General features: G+C 37.1%; 2 protein-coding genes and 2 pseudogenes across 12 annotated transcripts in view; all 4 read right to left on the bottom strand.

Moving 5' to 3' along the window:
• The window catches only part of LOC130411842 (protocadherin gamma-C5-like), a 136,676-nt gene that overhangs the window by 101,274 nt on the left and 13,604 nt on the right, over positions 1-21,798 (bottom strand). Inside the window, exon 1 of one of the 11 annotated variants that reach the window (XM_056736764.1) lies at positions 3,698-6,241. The exons of 6 other annotated variants lie outside the window; for them this stretch is intronic. In XM_056736764.1, the coding sequence (XP_056592742.1) occupies positions 3,698-6,136 (2,439 nt within the window). In that variant the 5' untranslated portion in view covers positions 6,137-6,241. Of the gene's footprint in view, positions 1-3,697; positions 6,242-6,766; positions 6,895-21,798 lie in introns of those variants that run through there. 4 more of the 11 variants (XM_056736779.1, XM_056736799.1, XM_056736800.1 and 1 more) reach the window with 4 other exon arrangements.
• On the bottom strand, positions 6,761-21,214 carry LOC130411845 (protocadherin beta-7-like; annotated as a pseudogene).
• On the bottom strand, positions 6,763-12,948 carry LOC130411846 (protocadherin gamma-A2-like; annotated as a pseudogene).
• On the bottom strand, positions 14,590-15,449 carry LOC130411850 (protocadherin gamma-B1-like). The gene has a single exon (XM_056736813.1). The coding sequence runs from the start codon at positions 15,362-15,364 to the stop codon at positions 14,723-14,725; it is 642 nt and encodes a 213-aa protein (XP_056592791.1). The 5' UTR covers positions 15,365-15,449; the 3' UTR covers positions 14,590-14,722.

Here is a 21,798-nt window from a genome sequence, read left to right as displayed (position 1 = left end):
GTCCAACCTAATGTATTTAACCTTGACTGCCAATTAGTTTTAATATTAGCAAAGATGTCATTTCTGCAAAATGTCTTTACCGCAGCACATTTTCAAGGCTTCCTGTATATTAAATTACAAATATAAAATAACTCCATGCAATTTCATTGACATTATAATATATTCAGACTCTGATGATTAAAATTCACAGGGGTAAATTTTTTTGGTTTGGTAAGCCAAAATTGCCCGTTGCAGAAAGACCCATGTATAACATTTAAATATTAAATATATTAATTTAAGTTACTGTTAAAACAGGATCAATTATAATTTTTCAACATCTATAATATATTAAGCATTTAAAGGGATGCTGCAACGATGTGTTATGCATTCTGACTTCTTTACAATGTTAAAAGTGCTGTCTTATCATGCCAAACGTGGTCAACTTGTCAAAAAACGAATTGGGCGTATTCCGTAGTGTCACTACACTCCCCCAGCGATAGTTCAGGTTTGGGAAAGTTTTTTTCGAACATATAAAACTGTTTTGCAACATTTTTTCATAGTCCCTTATTGGACAGTTCTCCCGGAAAAACAGGAGCATGCGCAGACGTCACTTTCACTTGTGTGCAGGCGAGAGCATATGTTTGTGAAGTTCAGGTGTTTGTTTGTTGAACTTTCACTGCATTTGGGTGATGAATGTTATTTAAACGGTGGATATAACGCTGGATTTGGAGATGGTTAAACTGATATATGGAGCCGCCCAAGCGTTAAAAAATGCCAGAGATGAACCGCATGCGGTGAGTGAAACTGATGTCTGTGTTTTGTTGACATTGTGCTTCAGTTCAGCCTACCCCTCCCCCCGCACGCACCGTATGATTTATGAAATAATCGTACAGCTGTATCTATCTTTTATAAATTTGATCAAACTAAATACTCTTCGAAGATACAACGTATGCAATACTTCTCTATAGGTACTCAAGATTAATACGAGTTTGGCAGAGCTACGTGTGTTAGGGCCGCTTTAATAAAAAGTAGTAATTCTTACCATTTCAGCGAACTCGCGATCTTGTAAGAAGTTATTGTCCTTCATCGTCTCAGTAAAACTTGGTTCGACCACTAAAAGACTTTGATCATCGAGTTTAGAAAACTAACATTCACTTTTTCGTGAGTCAGTAGCCATGCACACTTCATAATTATAGCAGTGTGGAAGAGTTCCCTGTGTCTGCATAATACGACGGGTAGTACGAAATAACCATAAGATTTGACTGATACAAGCGAGACTGTGTCCATTTGTAAATTTTAACTGATATTATGACAACAACGCAGGTAATAAACAGCACAGAAACAGCTGCCAGTGCAATTACTAAATAAAAGGTCAGGGTGTCATCATATTGATTGGTATGCCCGGAGTTTGTAAATTCTGAGATCACCAAAAAGCGGTCAGCAACTGCTACATTAATGGTGACCACAGCTGAACGAGAGGGTTGTCCGTTATCCTCCACAACAACAGCGAGTCTTTGTTTGACAGCATCATTATCATTCATATTTCTACATTATGTAAATGCACTTCAAACAGGGCTCTGTCTGTAGCTTTCTGGAGAGCCAGGCGTTACCTCCAGAGTCCACATCAACAGCCACCACTTTAGTGACGAGACAGCCAGCATCTGCAGAACGAGGTACAATCTCAGCTACCACATAACCACCAGTGTGTACAGGATACAGAACCCGATGAGCGTTGTCATTGTGATCTTGTATTATTATATCTAAAGTCACATTTGTGCAGAGAGGTGGAGAACCTCCATCTTGTGCTTTCAAAATAACATGAAGACTTTTCATTTACTCGTAGTAAAAAGCAAAAAATGCGTGTACCACTCCACTGTCAGCATATATTGATGTTTAAAATGAAACAGGGGCTCCACCCACTGTACTCTCAGTTAGAAAATAAAAATTTGAGCGTTCTAGTTCCAGTTATCGTCTTGAGCACTAAAAGGGAATATAGACTCATTATGTGCAATAATATATGTTGTGAAAAGACTTTTTAGGAATTTAGGAGGAATTTAATCCAGATCTTCAACATTGAAGATCGCCAAGGTGGTTCCAAGAGGTGCTTCCTCACTCACTGGGCTTGAAAATGACATAAAGCTAATATCCGGTGCATTATCTTTTACATCAATTAATTCAACAATTACTTTAGCAGAGTCTCCTAAAGCTCCCTGGTCCTTTGCTACGATATCAAATTCACATTTATTTGTTTGTTCGTAATCAAACACCCCATTTAAAGTAACGACACCAGTGCTTTCATTTATCTTAAAAATGTTATCAATGATTTTCGAATTTGCAAAGCTATGAGAAACTATTTGATTTACTCCATTGTCTAAATCAGTAGCATTAACAACAGCTATATGTGACCCTGGACAACAAAACCAGTCTTATGGATCAATTTTTATATTTTTATTTTTTACACCATCTGAAAGCTAAATAAACTGTCTATTGATGTATGAGTTGTTATAATAGGACAATATATGACTGAGATACAACCGTTTAAAACTCAGGAATATGTAAGTGCGAAATATTGAGAAAATGACCTTTGAAGTTGTTAATAAGGGACACTGTGGCAGGCCATCCACTCACAAAAATAAAAGTTTTTATATATTTAAGGTAAGAAATTTACAAAGTATCTTGCTGGAACATGATCTTCACTTAATATTTTAAAGATTTTTGACATGCAGTGAAAGAAAAATCCATAATTTTGACCCATACAATGTATTTTTGTCTTTTACTACAAATGTTCCCGTGCTACTTAAGACTGGTTTTGTGATCAAGGGTCGTATATACGTATATACGAGTATACGTATACTCCTTCTGGGGCATCTTCTGCAATTTCAGCTCTCTAAACCGACTGGTTGAATACAAGCGCGCAACACAGGGCAAATCATGAGATCATATGCGAAACATTTCTGCAAGCCAACAGCGGCCCTTACAGTTGAGATCAATGAACAGCAAAAAATTAAGCAGAACCTGAGCTTGTGGAAAATAGGTTATCAATTTTGTTAATTGTCGATTTAAAGGAACAAATAAGACCATTCTGTTTCATCTCATCCTAAACGACCGGTTATGTTTGGAATAAATACAACTGGCAATTTAATTCCCCTCTAATTATTCAGTTTATTTATCTGCACTGTCACAAAAGCCAGCTATTTGGATTGACAATATAAAACACATTTAAATGGTTTCACATTTGTGACCCTGGACCACAAAACCAATCTGGGTCAATCTTTCGAAATTGAGATGTTTACATAATCTGAAAGCGGAATAAATAGCTTACAATTGATGTCTGAGTTGTTCTAATAGGACAATATCTGGCTGAGATACAACCGTTTAAAACTCTGAAATCTGAGAGTGCAAAAAAATCTAAATATTGAGAAAATGTCATTTGAAGCAGTTAATCTGGGGCACTGTGGCAGGCCATTCACTCATAACAAAAAAAAGTTGTAATATATTTATCATAGGAAATTTACAAAAAATCTTCATGGAACATAATCTTTTCTTAATATCCTAATGATTTTTAGCATAAAAGAAAATTCGAAAATTTTGAACCATACAATGTATTTTTTTTTTTTGCTAAAAATGTTCCCGTGCTATTTAAGACAGGGGTTGTGATCCAGGGTCACATTTGCGCTGAATTCTACATCAACATTTTAATTTGATTTTCTGATCTTACCCATTCGGTCAAAGTAGTGTCTTCCAAGCAGTTGATGTTTTTCATTGCGTGTTGTATAGTTTCTGTAAAACTTGGGTCCATCACCACAACATTCTGACCATCGAGCGTCGAAAATTTGCAGTCGCTTTTCCTCGAGTCAGTTGTGCACACTTCATAATTATATCCGTGTGGAAGAGTTCCAGAAATTCCTGTGTCTGTGTAGTTTGGTGGGTAGTATGGAATAACAGGCAGATTGGATTGATAGAGGATGCGTGACTGTCTCCATTTGTAGATTTTTATTGATATTATAACAACAACGCAAGCAATGAACAGGAAAGAGACAGCAGCCAGGGCAAGAACTAAATAAAATGTCAGGTTCACATCATATTGTTTAATATCTCCAGAGTCCGTAAATTCTGAAAGCACTTCAGGAAAATTATTAGCAACTGCGACATTAAAAGTAACTACAGCTGAACGTGAGGGCTGTCCGTTATCCTCCACAATTACAGTGAGTTTTTGTTTCACAGCATCTTTATCAGTCACCTGCCGCACAGTTCGTACTTCTCCGTTCTGTAAACCCACTTCAAACAGCGCTCTTTCTGTAGCTTTCTGTAGTTTATAGGAGAGCCAGGCATTCTGTCCAGAGTCAACATCAACAGCCACAACTTTAGTGACCAGATAACCAACGTCCGCAGAACGAGGCACAATCTCAGCAACCACAGAACCACCAGTTTGCAGAGGATAAAGAACTTGAGGAGCGTTGTCATTCTGATCCTGAATATGTATGTTTATCGTCACTTCAGAGCTTAAGGGTGGGGACCCTCCATCTCGAGCTGTCACGTTAAACGCGAATGATTTCATCTGTTCAAAGTCAAACGATTTTACTGCGTGAATTGCGCCAGTTTCTGAATTTACTGAAACGAAAGAGTCTAGTCGTGCCCCATGCATGTCTTCATCCTTTAGAAAATAAGCTAGTTGCGCATTGGGACCTGAATCAGCGTCATGTGCTTTAACAGTCAGAATAGGTAGGCCAGGAGAGTTATTTTCGTTAATAATTGTTTTATAATACTCCGAATCAAATTTAGGCGTGTTGTCATTGACATCGGAAATTTTCACTGTAACAGTTTTGTTAGCGTGCCGTGGTGGAGTTCCTTGATCGAATGCCAGGATCGTAATGTTATATTCAGCAAGGCTTTCTCGATCAAGCATGTCATCAGTGATCAAGCTGTAATATTCAGAGAGAGATGGTTCAATCTTAAATGGGATGTTTTGATTTATCGAACACTCAACAGCACCATTTCTACCAGAATCGGCATCATCTACGTTTATAACAGCTATAGTCGTTCCTACTGGGGCATTTTCGGGAATGGTGTTTGAAAATGAGATTAGTTGTATTGTTGGAGAATTATCATTTTCATCAATAACATCTATAGCAATTGTGCAAGTATCAGAGAGGCCTCCTTTGTCTCTTGCATTAATTTTTAATTGATGATTATTTTGAGATTCATAATCTAAATTATCAAGAAGTGTAATCTCTCCTGTATTTGAATTTATCTCGAAAAGCTCTGTTGCTTTTTTGTTTGCAAGGGCTAAGGAGTACGAAACGTGGCCATTTACGCCTTCGTCGGCATCATTAGCGCTCACAGTACCTATGACAGTACCAGAAGTAGAAAATTCACTAACTTCAGTTTTAAAAACGGGCTGTTTACACACCGGGGCGTTATCATTAACATCCACCACATTAACATTTATTTTAACTGTGCCTGATTTCTGAGGTGAGCCACCATCAGTTGCAACTAATATCAATTTAATGTGATCTAGTTCTTCCCGATCCAGCTCTCGTTGTAAAACCATTTCAATGTATTTGCTACCATCAGTCTGGCTGTGCACATCCAGTTTAAATCTATCACTTGGATGTAATTTATAGCTTTGTATACCATTTAGGCCTACATCTGTGTCTATAGCACTATCCAAAGGGAAGCGAGCTCCCAAGACTGCGTTTTCAGCTATACTTATATTAACATATTCTTTCGGAAATAATGGTGCATTGTCGTTAATATCTTGCATCTCAACGGTAACCCGATGCAACTGAATAGGGTTTTCAACGATAAGATCGAAGCTGAAGCTGCAAGGCGTTGTTTGCTTACAGAGCACCTCACGATCAATCCTTTCTTTAATAACAAGCGTGCCTTTGTCTCGGCTCAAGTCAACGTACTGTCTACCGCCCTTTGTAACAACGCGAGCTTTTCCAGATATGAGTCTACTTATCTCAATCCCCAGGTCCTTAGCGATGTTGCAAACAAATGATCCCTCTGGCATTTCCTCAGGTATAGAATATCTCGCATTGCAAAAGACGACGTCCATTCTATAAAAGCTGAGAATTAAAAACATAATCTGCCATGTTAATCGTTTGCTAACCATCCAAGGGTTGTGTGAACTGCTGAACGAGCGTAAATCCATAGTTTTAAATAATGTAGTCAAACGAAAGTCAAAAACATCATAATACACATGTATGTCCTTTCGGTACAAATGAAAGGCTTCATCTGACCAAAATGTACAAACGTCGGACAAAATTTCTCGGCAAAGACTGATCAGTTGTTATTCAACAGCGGCACTTACAGTTCAAGAGATGCAAATACATAGCCAGTAGTCATGGTTAGGTAACACCAACCATTTATGCTACAGTATGTGTACAGCAATTTAACTATAAAAAAATCGAATTAAATAAAAGAAGCGATTTATAAGTGAGACACAGGGTCTTTAATCAGTTACGGGAGAACAGGGGATACCGAAGATCATTTCAGCACCATCGGAATGAACAGCACCCGATAGATCCAATACAGGAACACATTGACAAAAACAAATTCTTCAACAATTGCCAGGTATACACAAAGCCACATTTATAAATGACTATAGCAAGGTACAATATGAGATAATAGTAATTCAACTTGTTATGAAAAAACATTGAAAGATTTAAAATGTGCAACATGAAAAATATTTGAAATAATACAAAAAACCTAAAAGTTAGGAAAAACACATAAAACTGTACTATTCATCAGGCCACATCCTTGACATACTACAGAGATCCACCAAATATTGTTTTCTCTTTAAAATACTTTGGATTCTTGAAAATCAACTAAATAACTGATGCTATAATCCAGATTGTCCAAAATTCTTCATCCACAATTTAGAATTTATGAAGCAAGATTATGTCTTACCTGTAGAGAAACATCCAGCGTTGGTTCATAGAGAAGGGCATAAAAAGACAAAAGTGAAATTCAAAAGGTTAGGAGGGTTTCTGTGTAGTGTTAGCATTTTTAAGAAGAATCAAGGTAAGTTTGAAGAAAATCAACACGTTTTATACTATTGGTCAAAACTGTGATTTTGAATTTACTATTGTCTCAGTAAACAAATTAACTCAGAAAACAGAAGATAAAATTAAAACAATTTACACAGGTCATCCTGTTCAAACATTTACATCACAATGGCTGATAATGTACAATATATTGCGGTCTTGAGCATCAGTTCCTAATTGCACCCTTTTGCTATTGTTCTTCTAAAGCAAATGTTAAAAATTATATCTTAACATTATGTAGCCACTGTGCAGAGAATGCAGTTCAGAATAGAGTAGTGTCAAAAAAGGGCAATGCTCATCAGGGCAGTACCCCTAAAAAAATCACATTTGCACATAAAGAGTGCTAATTAGTACCAAATATGTATATATACTGTATATACAGTGCTTAACAAATGAAGAGTTTATTTGCGAAAATAGATGACTCTGTTTTTATTTATATTGCTTGGAATGCACGTGCAATTTTTGATTTGCAAAAAAAACTATTATAGAAAACTATTATAGAAAACTATTTTTAGAGTATAGCTTTTTTTTCTCCTCAGATGTTACACCACCACCTAATGTTTACATTTACATGTGTGTATTTGGCACACGCTTTTTTATCCAAAGCGACATACATTGTTATCCTATACATTTATACTCCTGGGATCGAACCTCCTTAACGCAATGTTCTTACCACTGAGCTACAGGAGAGTTACTGGTTTGTGGCATAGCCGCCCTAAACTAACAGTATTGGTGATTACAAAAATCTTTTTTTTTATTTCTGTAATGGTGTATCCACAAGCATGAGCTTTTTCAGCACAGTATCATTTATAATGCTAAAATATTATTGTTGTTGTTGTTATCCACAAATGTTGAATTCATAATGAGAAAAAATACTCTTGTCAACTTTTAATTCATATGCCTACAGTTATTTATATGGAGTCATTAACAGAAAAAAAGTTTTAATGGTGGACTGTTAATTAAATGCTTGATCAATTTCTGTCTTCTGAGATAAGTTGAATTTCCCAAATCAAAATTGGGTAAGCTATAAAAACGTGAACAAAACTATTTAGTTGCTTCAGTTTGTTATTTGCCTAATACAATATTTAGTTTTAAACATGTTTTTGACAGATTCCTTAAATAACTTGATTTTCTCTTTATTAGATCAATAGGGGTTCGAATATATTTGATAAACACTGTGCATGTTGGGACCTTTTTTAAGGATACAGTCCCAGTGAGTTTTCTGAAAGTGCAACTTCACTGCTCAGGACAAACAAGAACATTACAACATGACCAGTCATTGATCTTTAAGGAAACACTACACAATATGAATATGCTCTGTAAACCCTCTTTGGGAACACTACACAATAAGGTTATATTTGTTAACATTACTATATTCAGTAACATACATGAATTTACAGTGCAGTTTTTCACCATTTTAAGATTAAGATTTATTAACAATTTTGTACAATTTCGTTGCAGATACTGCATATGATATGGTATTAATGGAAACTACTGTAAATCCTGAACACGCAAGTATGATACACAAATAGAAATAATGTGTGGAAAACTAATAAGTCATCTCAGTGTTTAAGTGAAACTCCAAATTGGCGGATATTTTCACAAGAAGAAATTGAGTTATGACACCACAGCGTCATATCAATCTCGCACTGAGTAACAAGTTAGGCACAATGTTAGTGACTATTTATGACATTTTATGTAGTGTTAGTGCATTACTAAAACACATAAGCAAGAATGTTCTGGGACAAATTATCTCAAACGCAAGCCTGTATGCACCATGTATAGCTTATTTTTATGACTTAAGGTAAAAGGGATAGTTCACCCCAAAAAAATAATATTCTGCCAACATTTAATCACCCTCAGATTGTCCCATACCTGTATAAATGTCTTTGCTCTGATAAACACAAATGAAAATAATTGGAAGAATGTCAGTAACCAAAAAATGGTGGTGGTTCAGGAGAGACCCCTGTATGAGTGCAAAGCGCTTTAGGTGTACAGCAATACACAATAAGGAGCCATTTAAATGCCTCATTCATTCATTTAAACACATCTCATTTCCCATTGACTCACAAATTTATTTTCCCTAGTTTTGCAGCCAATTGGGAATGAGATGTGTTTGCTTAGTGACATTCTTTCAAATATCTTCCTTTGTGTTTAGCAGAACAAAGACATTTATACAGGTTAGGAACAATACATTTTTGGGTGATATGTCCCTTTAAATATATCAGAAAGCCACAGCACAATGAGACTGAATATTTCTGAATAACAACAAACAGATATTTATTTAAATGTTTTCTAAAAGTAATAAATGTTTTTGTTACACACAGCATTACAGAACTCAAGATTTACACCACAAAAAAGCCCCCCACACATTTACAGACCATTACACTTTCTCACATAGATGTTCTCACATAGCCACAAAGGCCTGGAGATAAAACAAGTTTGTGACCCAAATATACACATCGGTCAAGATGATGTTCAAACTTCCAAGATAGTTTAATGCAGTGTTTCTTTTTACAGAAAATGTTAACTCATTGAGTTCTGCTTTTCTGACCTTTTCAAATCATGTCAAAAAATACTAGTATGGTAGGCCCAAACAAAAAATGCTGAAAGATTTTGTAGAAGTACAAGCATTTTATTAATTTATATATAAAATATATTAATAATTTACCAGGGTGGGGAAATTGGGGTTTTGTCCTTCCGCGTCACTAAATGTGTTGGTCGTATTTTTGTCACTGCACATGTTTTGAGAAGGAACTGTGTTTTCATTGTAAGACGAGATGAACTTGAAGTCGCTGGTGCGTGAGCCTGTGGTTAAATATGTGTCATAGTTATAAGCGCTGCGGAGAGTTCCTGCTCCATCCACCTCGGCATAGTGGGGAGGCAGATAGGCGCTGGGGACTGCAACTGCTCCATCATACAACAGTCTGGGTTTTCGCCTGCGGCAAACCTTCACGGCCATAACCAGAATAATAAAAGTAATAAAAAATGTGGAAACTGATACCAGTGCAATAATTAAGTATGATGTTAATTGTGCATTATTCTCTTCAAACACTGTGTCCTTAAGGTCTGGAACATCCGCAAGATTATCTGAAAGAAGTAAATAAAGAGTGCAGGTTGTAGACAGAGATGGTTGTCCATTATCCTTCAACAAAATGAGAAGATTCTGCTTTATATCGTCAGATTCCAAAATATCTCGTTGTGTTCTGATCTCTCCGCTGTGAAGGCCAATGCTGAAAAGTCCCGGATCAGAAGATTTCATTATCTGATAGGAGAGCCATGCATTTTGCCCAGAATCGGCATCTACGGCAATCACCTTTGACACCAGAGAACCTGAGAGAGTTGTTTTAGGCAGAATCTCAGTCATTGAAGATTTTCCTTCTGGAACAGGATATAATATCTGTGGAGAGTTATCATTCTCATCTGTTATGAAGACCTTCACAGTCACAGCACTGCTGAGCGATGGAGAGCCATTATCTCTGGCAACAACCTGGACTGAAAAGTTTCTGAACTGCTCATAGTCAAAAGATCTGACAGCATGAATCGACCCCAGTATCTCCATTGATAGATAAATAGGAAGACACAGGAACGCCATTGACTTCACTGGGTACCAGAGAGTAAAGCACAGTGCCATTTTGCCTCCAATCTGGATCTGTTGCCCTCACAGAACAAATAGATGTGCCGGGTTTGTTGTTCTCAGTCACGTAAGTGCTGTATAATTGCTCCAGAAAAACAGGGGGGTTGTCATTGATATCAGAAACTGATAAATATATGTTTGTTGACGATGACATTGGCGGTGTGCCCCCATCGGTCGCTGTCACAGTTATGTTGTAATGGCTTTTAAGCTCACGATCAAGAGGACCTGTTGTCACTATTGAATAATAATTTTTGATAGATGGGTTAAGCTTAAAAGGAACATTTTCCTGAATAGCACATAAGACCTTCTTATTATCCCCTGTGTCTTTATCCTGAATATTAATAATAGCCACTTCAGTGCCGGGTTCAGCATTCTCTTGGATTTGGTTTTCTGTAGACTTCAAATATATAACAGGAGTATTGTCATTTAGATCGATTATGTCTATATCAACTTTAGCATTAGAGGCCAAGCCAGAACCATCCTTGGCCTGAATACGTATTTCATAGTGGTTTTTATCTTCGTAGTCTATCGGTCCGATAACTTTAATTTCCCCACTAGTCTTATCGATAGAAAACAGCCTGGAAGCCTTGTCTGAAATTCTGTTGAATTCATACACGACATTTCCGTTTACTCCTTCATCAGCATCTAAAGCGCTTACTGTCACCACCACTGTATTCAAGGGTGAGTTTTCTAAAATGCTTGCTTTATAAACAGACTGAGTGAATACGGGGACATTATCATTCGCATCCAGAACAATTACATGAATAACGACTGTACCAGATCTTATAGGAGTTCCACCATCGATTGCAGCAAGTACCAAATCCATATCTTTCTTTTGCTCCCGATCTAGTTCTTTTTGTAATACCAGTTCGCAGTATTTTCCTCCATCTGAATTTGAATGAACTGCTAAAGAAAAGTGCTCGTTTTCCTCAAGTGAATAATTTTGAATACCATTACGGCCTTCATCCGCATCGTGCGCCTCTTCCAAGGGAAAACGTGTTCCTGTGGCAACATATTCCCCAATTTCAAGTTTGATCAGATTATTAGGAAAGCGCGGCGAGTTGTCATTTACATCTTCTATTTTCACTGAAATCCGATGCAGCTCCAAAGGATTTTCCAGGACTATATCATATTTCAAAATGCAAGATGTTTTCGAGCCGCATAACTCCTCTCGATCAATCCGAAACGCTACAATAAATTCTCCTTTCTGCGGGTTAATTTCACAAAAACGATTTCCATTTTCATCAGTGTCTAATCGAGCTTTGCGAAACAAGAGCCCGTCTGTTTTAAGACCGAGATCCTTGGCTATATTTCCTATGACATATCCTTGTTTCATCTCCTCTGGTATGGAATAGCTTAAATCCCCACTGGTTTTGCGCATACAAAGCACCACGAAAACGATACATGTCCCCCAAGAAAGGAATCCGGTCGTTAATGCCATTATTGGAGCCAATATAATTAAATTTGCTGTTCAAAAACCGCTGGGATGTTTACATCGATCCACAGACCGTACAATGAAGCGTATGATAGAGGTGTCTCGTTTTAAGTATCAGAACAGTGGGAGGGAAGTCTACTGCATCCTTGGTCAATAGCGACCCTCTGAGTTCAGGAATAGCATTACACTTTATTACAATTTGACTTCTATTTCAGTCAATTTGGATTTAGCAACCAATTCAAACAGAGAACTATTTATTTTCTCACGACGACAAAGACACCGAAACATGTCAACCTCAGACCCTTATGTGACTATAGTATTTAAATCAGACGCAGTGAAAATCAAATCCAAAAAAACACATTCCGTTCTGAATGCAACAATATATTAACTATAACGTAGCTCATTACTCTTTTACTCAAAATGTGCCCTAAATCAAGGTTATTTAATGCTTAGCTGTTCTAGATGCTTATGAATAGGCATAGTTCATCATATACCTTTGGCACAATTTCAGATTTTTAGATGTAATTGTATTACATGATAACGTATCGCTTCGTAATTTATTTTTCACTATTATTTTACATGCCTACAATTTGATACAATAACTATATAGTTATATTTATTTCATTAAGCCATGGTTTAAATACTATATAAATAAACAATACTTTTTTTTAAACTAACAGCATCTACTCACACCGCGTAATTTAACTACATGAATTTTCGACATGCATCGTTTTTATTAATTTGTTTTTTATTTTATATGGTTATTTTTTTGTTAAAAGGGTTTAAGTAGACAATTATTTTATTAAAATGTGACCGTATCAGGCAGCTAAGAAAATACATAGATTTCTTACCTCGTTCGCCTCTTCTGTGTTGATAAGACTAACAATAGGTGTCCCAAAAGAATCATATTCGTCCGATTTTAGATCGTCACCAGCTGGAATTGTATTTTCATTGTAAGATCTTATGAATTTAAAGTCACTGGCGCGAGAGCCCGTTGTTAGATACGCGTCGTAATTGTAAGTGCTACGGAGAGTTCCTGCACAATCCACGTCTGCATAGTTAGGAGGGAGATAAGCGCTTGGAATTGCGACTGCTCCATCAAACAACTGTCTGGGCTTTCTCCTGCGACAAACCTTCAATGCCAAGATTATAACAATGAACGTCAAGAAAAACGTGGACACGGACACTAATGCAATGATCAAGTATGCCGTGAATTTGGAGTCACTCTCCTCATATGTCACATCTTTAAGTTCTGGAACTTCATAAAGATTGTCAGAAAGTATTACATTTACAGCGCAGGTTGTAGACAGAGATGGTTTTCCATTATCCTTCACTGAAATAATGAGATTCTGCTTCATATTGTCAATTTCAGAAATGTCTCGTTGTGTTCTGATCTCTCCACTGTGGAGACCAACGAGGAAAAGTCCCGGATCAGTAGATTTCACGATCTGATAGGAGAGCCATGCGTTCTGTCCAGAATCAGCATCCACAGCGATCACCTTTGACACCAGAGAACCCGAAAGAATCGTTTTAGGCAGAATCTCAGTCATTGAAGATTTTCCGTCTGGAACAGGATATAATATCTGTGGAGAGTTATCATTCTCATCTGTTATGAAGACTTTCACAGTCACGTTACTGCTGACTGGAGGGGATCCGTTATCTCTGGCAACAACTTGGACTGTAAAGTTTCTGAACTGCTCATAGTCAAATGATCTGACTGCATGAATCACCCCAGTATCTCCATTGATAGATAAATATGAAGACGCTGGAATGCCATTGACTTCACTGGGTAGCAGAGAGTAAAGAACAGTGCCATTTTGCCTCCAGTCTGGGTCGTTTGCACTGACAGAAGAAACAGAGGTGCCTGGTTTGTTATTTTCAGTCACATAAGCACTGTATGACTGCTGCTCAAAGAGAGGAGGATTGTCATTCACATCAGAGATAGATAAATAAATTGTCATGGAGGTGGATAATGGTGGAGATCCCCCATCAGTTGCTGTTACAGTTATGTTGTAATCTGATTCTTTCTCTCGATCTAAAGCGTTTGTAGTCACTAGAGAGAAATAATTCTTAATAGATGGGTTGAGTTTGAAAGCAATATTTTGCTGAACAGAGCAACGAATCTGCCGATTTTCTCCTGAATCTTTGTCTTGAACATTAATGATACCCACCTCAGTACCTGGCATTGCATTTTCAGGTATTGGGTTATTCAACGATTTCACAATGATTCTGGGTGGGTTGTCATTCACGTCACTTATATCTATGATCACTTTAGCAGTTGATGATAATCCAGATGCATCTTGAGCGTGAATTCCCATTTCATATTCTCTTTCATTTTCGTAATCAATTTCTCCGATCACTGCAATTTGTCCTGTCGCCTTGTCAATAGAAAACGTTTTTGCAGCCATATCTGATATTCTACTGAATTCATATGACACTTCTCCGTTTGGACCTTCATCGACATCTGTCGCACTCACTGTGATTACTGATGTACCCGGCTGTGTATTTTCAGGCAGAGTAACCTTATAAACAGACTGACTGAACACTGGAGCATTATCATTAGCATCTAGAACAGTGATGTGTATAACAGCAGTACCAGATCTCTGTGGTGTACCACCATCAGGTGGCTGTAAGGATCATATTCATCTCCTTCTGTTGTTCACGATCCAATTCCTTTTCAAGGACGAGTTCAGCGTATTTTCCTCCATCTCCACTATCACGAACACTTAAAGTAAAATGTTCATTTTTCTGTAGTGAGTAGCTCTTCACTGCGTTGTGTCCAATATCTGAATCATGCGCATCAAGCAAACGGAATCGCTGTCCTTTATCTGCTGATTCTGTGATTTCAAAGTTAATGCGTTCATTTGGAAATCGTGGTGCGTTGTCATTTATATCCTGAATTTGTAGTAAAATGCGATGCACTTCAAGAGGATTTTCAAGTACAAGCTCATAACTGAGAATGCAGGAAAATCGAGAACGACAAAGCTCCTCACGGTCTACACTCTCTACAACGAATAATTCACCAGAATTTAGATTAATATCACAATACCGTTTGCTGTTATCCTCTGTGTCTATTCGAGCCTTTCGATCTGATAATTGTTTTACATGAATCCCGAGATCCTTGGCCACATTTCCGATAACATGCTGGCGCTTCATTTCTTCTGGTAGATTGTAGCTCATATCTGCACAAAAGACTTCCATAGGAAACACAAGAAGAGCCACCATACAGGCAAAGAAACGAATTGCGAGTCCGGTTTCCATATTGGTAAAGTTGATCTAGAATAGATGTTTATTCACCGTACGAGAACTCACGCATGCTATCCAATAATTTTTCCAGCGTCGACAGATGACTACTCCATTTTGTGACGGGTGTTTTCTAACAGACAGAGCTGCTGTTGCATATATTATATGTAGGAGGAGAGATGCATCACTCGGCAGTGTAGGGGAGTAGCGACACTCTGAGTATTTTCTGTTCATTGCATTATTAATGCATTCTACGAAAAACCGATCGGAATACAGCAAGTCTAACAACAGAAAGTATTACTATTTTTAAATAGGATTTTAAACGCTATGTACTTTAAACTGATATTGGAAAATAATTGAAAATATTGCGTATTAAATGCTCAAGTTAAAAAGTCTCCACAGGCGCTGTCCGCGTATGTGGTTCTGAAACCGGTTAACTTCGCCTAAATAATAATCGAAAAATAGCTTATAATTACTATTTTTACAAAATCATTTAAGTAAATGAAAGAGAGCCTTTTTATACATTATTCGACCAATACTCAATACTCAATTTTATAAGTCAAAGTTAATTTGAAAATAGTGCTAAAAGTGTTTATAACTTTTTAAAGTGATCGAAAACGAATATGCTTCTTTATAAACTGCTTAGAAGAGCAATTGATAATATGAGAACGCATGATAAAGGTCAAAACAGCAGATCAACAAAAGACATCAAGATAATAATAAAAAAACTCGTTAAACAAGTAGCCTACATCTCTGTATATATTCCAAAACTGTTACTAACTTTCTTTTCTGTTTTATTGGTAATGCAAAAAAAATTCTGCTAGGTGCAATAATGATGAGATAAAGTATTTCGCAATAAAACTCAGTTTATTTGTAAAACATTTTCCCTATTGAAATAAGTGTATTTAGATTGCCTGCAATGAAATCAGCACATAAAGCTAAGTGATACTGATCATTAACAGTTTTTAAAGCTGGTAAATTGTGACGTTTTATATTGCAAGAAAGAAAGGTTCTCTTTTAATTGCTCACTTTAATGCAATATATCATAATATTATAACTGCGGAATTACATTTTTTACACTCTAGAAAATGCTGGGTTATTTGTATAACCCAACAGCTGGGTTGAGCCTGTTGGGTCATTTTGTTGAATTACTTTCTAAGTGTTGTTTCGTTTTTTGAGTATCCCAAACGATGGGTTACCAGTCGGGTCCAATTGAGTGACAGTTGAGAGAGTAAACCCCTCCCTCGACGCCTTTAGACAAACTCTTCGCGGGCAATTTGATCCATCTCATCTCGGACAGCTGTTATTCGGAGAAAACTATTACTGTACATCAAAAAAATGCACAAGCTGGCAAAATTCGGCTGTTCGCCGTAAGGTTTGAAAAGTAACGTTACAATCTAGCCTCGTTAGCTTTGGATAGCTAGTCTGTAACGTTATGCCCACGTTGTTCTACCTTACAGCTTTTGAATCATTTAAACTTCCTTTTTGGTCAACATTTCCTATGAAATGTGTGACTTGTGTGAGGCATTTTGGTAACTTACGCATCTTGATATTAGTTTAAGGTCGACACGAGAGCGTCGTGTCATGAGCAAACATCCAGCATTTTTTTTATAAATACCACTAATGTTCGGTAATGAAACGTAGTTTTAATAGTCTTTTAGACGAGAATGTAGTTGTTAACAATTCAAATACGTGATTTATGTATAAACATAACGCCTCTTTGAGAATTTGTCAAGACACTGTCGGAGGTGTGAGCATCAGCTCTACCTCGGCCAGTGCTTCGGGAGTAGCCACTCTTATAACGTTAGTGGTTAACCGTGCGATATAATTAATCTTGGATATATGAAACGAACATGGTCTTTGTATCCTTCTACATATCCCTGAGTGTGTCGAATTAGTTAAAAGTTGTGTTATCGTTTTTAATATAATTTTTAAGACTGTATTTCACTCTCTGTAGTACAGCCCTAGAATTTACAGCCTCTGCCACTCTTCTTCTTCCCCCAAACTGACAGGTTGCAGAACACAGCTAATAATAATGGATCATTCTATTCAGGAGAAAGAAGTCTGGAACTTGGATGTCCTGATACCAAGCTTAAAGGTAAACCTTATTTAGGTAAAATGCTAATGTACTTCTTTATATTAATTATAATTCATTGTGCTCTGGGTAGGCCAGTTTCCTTACATTATTCTCTTGTCTCTTTTCTTGTCTGTGTTTCTCTTATTAGATGAACAAATTGATAAAGAAACCCTCTGCTGGACATCCATTTCTAAAAGTGCACACCACACTGTTGTCTACAAACTCCTAGGAAAATAATCCTCTTCAGTAAGACTGCACCGTGGATGTCAGGTTAAGTAGTCCTGGAACCAATATAATTAAAGCTTTTAAAAAAACATTGTGAGTTTATATGAACAGGAAAGTTCTCGGACTAATACATTCCTTGCAAATGTCAACCAATACCATGAAAAAAGTTTTTACCAAAGGTTTTACTGTATTAACTGCACCTTATCAACATTTGGTCGATCAAATCCGTGTGAGGTCTCTCTTCAAGTTAAGGTATAACTGCTTCAGGTTTGTACATTTAGTTCACAGACATCCTACAAAGTTTCTTTTTTCCGAATACAGTGTCCCTTTTTCACATCCATAACGCTTGTTTATTTCCTTTCTTTAAAATAGAAAACTTGTGCATAGACTGATATTTTATGATATTTGTCCAGTTCTATCAAGAAGGGTTTAGTAAAATAAAAATAAATGGTTCAGTATATTGGTAACAAATACCTTCTCTGAGTGTTTTTGTCACATCCACAACGCTGGAATTGCCCTAAAGCATTTTACTTGTGCCGCTTTGTTCACTGTATTTTGTAAAAAGCTATGATTTTTTGAAGTGGAAAGTTGTCAAACTATTGCTGTTTCCTTGCGCCACTTTATGCATATGTTAAAATCTAAACTAATGTAATTTAGTGATCTTTATTATTTTTAATATGCATAAACATAAATTGCATCGAAGCGTTTGATATGCCGTTTTAGTGTTAATTGAGCATTAACATTTTCAAGTTTTTATGAATTTCTTTTGTCTTGCATTTCGATCCTTAAAAAACTTCAATTTTGATTCTTACTGATGCCTCCAGTAATTCTGTGATTTTATCATTATTTTCAAACATTTTGTGTTTGTTTTAAACCAGAAATGTAAAAGTTGAATTAAATAAAACAACCCAGCATGTTGGGACAAAGATTTAACCCAACTGACTGGGTTAAAATGACCCATATTGGGTTGTTTTAAACCAGCCTTTTTTTAGAGTGTATAGTACGAATATAAGATTACATTAATTATTGTTATACAGAGTCCATATGAGTGGATAATCTCTTACCTCATCGTCATCTTCTGTAACGTCTAGTGATATTATGTTTGGGGTGAAATGTTTATTGTGTTCCTGTTTCAGAGTGCCTTCAGCAGGAAGTGTATTGTCATTATACGATCTAACGAACTTAAAGTCACTGGTGCGCGAGCCCGTTGTTAGATACGCGTCGTAATTGTAAGTGCTGCGAAGAGTTCCTGCTCCATCTACGTCTGCATAGTTAGGAGGGAGATATGCGCCAGGGACTGCTACTGCTCCATCAAACAAAAGTCTGGGCTTTCTCCTGCGACAAACCTTGAGGGCCAGAAACAGTGTAATGAAGGTCAAGAAAAAGGTGGACACAGACACTAATGCAATGATCAAGTATGAGGTTAAACTGGAGTTGCTCTCCTCATAAGTCATGTCTTTCAGTTCTGGAACCTCAGAAAGGTTGTCAGAAATTAATAGGTTTACAGTGCAGGTTGTGGACAGAGAAGGTTGTCCATTATCCTTCACTAAAATAATGAGATTCTGCTTCATATTGTCAGATTCAGAAATGTCTCGTTGTGTTCTGATCTCTCCACTATGGAGACCAATGATGAAAAGACTCGGATCAGTAGATTTCACGATCTGATAGGAGAGCCATGCGGTTTTGTCCAGAATCAGCATCCACAGCTATCACCTTTGACACCAGAGACCCCGAAAGAGTTGTTTTAGCAAGAATCTCAGTCATTGAAGATTTTCCGTCTGGAACAGGATATAATATCTGTGGAGAGTTATCATTCTCATCTGTTATGAAGACCTTCACGGTCGCGTTACTGCTGAGTGGAGGGGATCCATTATCTCTGGCAACAACTTGGATTGTAAAGTTTCTGAACTGCTCGTAGTCAAATGATCTTACAGCATGAATACCCCAGTATCTCCATTAATAGATATAAAAGAGGACACTGGAACACCATTGATCTCACTGAACACCAGAGAATAAACCACAGTACCGTTCTGTCTCCAGTCTGGGTCATTTGCAATGACAGAAGAAACAGAGGTGCCTGGTTTGTTGTTTTCAGTCACATAAGCACTGTATGACTGCTGCTCGAAGACAGGAGGATTGTCATTCACATCAGAGATAGATAAATGAATTGTCATGGAGGTGGATAATGGCGGAGATCCCCCATCAGTTGCTGTTACAGTTATGTTGTAATCCGATTCTTTCTCTCGATCTAAAGCGTTTGTAGTTACTAGAGAGAAATAATTTTTAATAGATGGGTTTAGTGTAAAAGGAACATGTTGCTGAATTGTGCAACGAATCTGCCGATTTTCTCCTGAATCTTTATCTTGAACATTAATGATACCCACTTCAGTACCTGGCATTGAATTTTCAGGTATCTGGTTATTCAACGATTTCAGAATGATTCTGGGTGGATTGTCATTCACGTCACTTATATCTATGATCACTTTAGCAGTTGATGATAGGCCAGATGCGTCTTTTGCTTGAATTCCAATTTCGAAATTTTGTTCTTCCTCATAATCAATTTCTCCGATCACCACAATTTGTCCTGTTGTTTTATCAATAGAAAATAATTTTGCGGCTTTGTCTGATATTTTACTGAATTCATATGATACTCCTCCGTTTGGACCTTCATCGGCATCTGTCGCACTCACTGTGATTACTGATGTACCCAGTGGTGTATTTTCAGGCAGAGTAACCTTATAAACAGACTGACTGAACACTGGCACATTATCATTAGCATCTAGAACAGTAATGTGTATGAGAGCAGTCCCAGATCTCTGTGGTGTACCACCATCGATTGCCGTGAGTATCACATCTATCTCCTTCTGTTGTTCACGATCCAGTTCCTTTTCTAGAACGAGTTCTGCGTGTTTTCCTCCATCTGCAGTTTCATGAACGGTTAAAGTAAAATGTTCATTTTTCTGCAGTGAGTAGCTCTTCACTGCGTTGTGTCCAATGTCGGAGTCATGTGCCTCCTCCAAACGAAATCGCTGTCCTTTATCTGCTGATTCTGTGATTTCGAAGTTAATGCGCTCGTTTGGAAATCTTGGTGCGTTGTCATTTATATCCTGAATTTGTACAATTATACGGTGCACTTCAAGAGGATTTTCTAGGACAAGTTCATAACTGCGAACGCAGGACATGCGAGAACCACAAAGCTCCTCCCGGTTAATTGTATCCGCCACGAATAAATCACCAGTTTTAATATTAATATCACAATACCGTTTGCCGTTATCCTCTGTGTCTATCGAGCCTTGCGAGCGGACAATTGTTTCACATCAAGCCGCAGATCCTTGGCTACATTTCCTATTACATACTGGCGCTCAATTTCTTCTGGAACATTGTAGATCAAATCTGCACAATAGATTCTCAGAGGGAACACAAATAGAGTAACAAAACACGTACAAAAAGGAATTGAAAATCCTTTTTCCATATTTAGATAGCTGATGTTGACTATGGTTTATATGCTCAAAATAATGTCTTAATTCATCGTATTCCAAAAAAAATCCAGCGTCGACGGATGACTACTCCATTTTGTGCCGGGTGTTTTCTAACAGACAGAGCTGCTGTTGCATGCATTAAATGTAGGAGGAGAGACGCATGACTCTGTACTCTTGGTGAATAGCGACACACTGAGTATTTTCTGTCCATTGCAACATGTGTATTTTACGAAAAACTGAAAGGGATAAAGCAAGGTATTGGCAGAAGTATTAGGCCTACTGTGTCGTTAGTTTATTACTTTGAAAATGTAATCTACATTAACATGAATAATACAAGGAATAGACAAATATGACGTCTTCAAGGCAAAAGTGAAAAATCTAAACAGGCCCTGTCCGTCTTTGTGGTGCTGAAACCTGCTGACTTCGCATAAATAATGTACGAAAACAAAATCTCCAATTTAAAATAAAATAAAATTTCGCAAACGAAAGAGAAATGCTTTTACTCGGTTCGTCGTCCAATTGTTCTCCTTTTTTTATAACAAAAACAGTTTCGGTATATTAATCTCAAAACGAGCTTTAATTTAAAAGTAGGGCTAATGCTTAATTTTACGTTTGGAAATGACCTATAAGAAATACTTTACTTTACAAACGGCTTAGAACAGCACATGACA

Source organism: Triplophysa dalaica, chromosome 22 (assembly GCF_015846415.1).
Source record: "Triplophysa dalaica isolate WHDGS20190420 chromosome 22, ASM1584641v1, whole genome shotgun sequence".
NCBI lineage: Eukaryota > Metazoa > Chordata > Actinopteri > Cypriniformes > Nemacheilidae > Triplophysa > Triplophysa dalaica.
Note: the sequence above shows the minus strand (reverse complement) of the source record. Positions and strands in the feature narration are given on the sequence as shown.

What these genes read in the sequence shown, in the direction of transcription:
- LOC130411850 (XM_056736813.1), bottom strand. Translation starts at nt 15,364, where the DNA reads ATGGAAACCGGACTCGCAATTCGTTTCTTTGCCTGTATGGTGGCTCTT.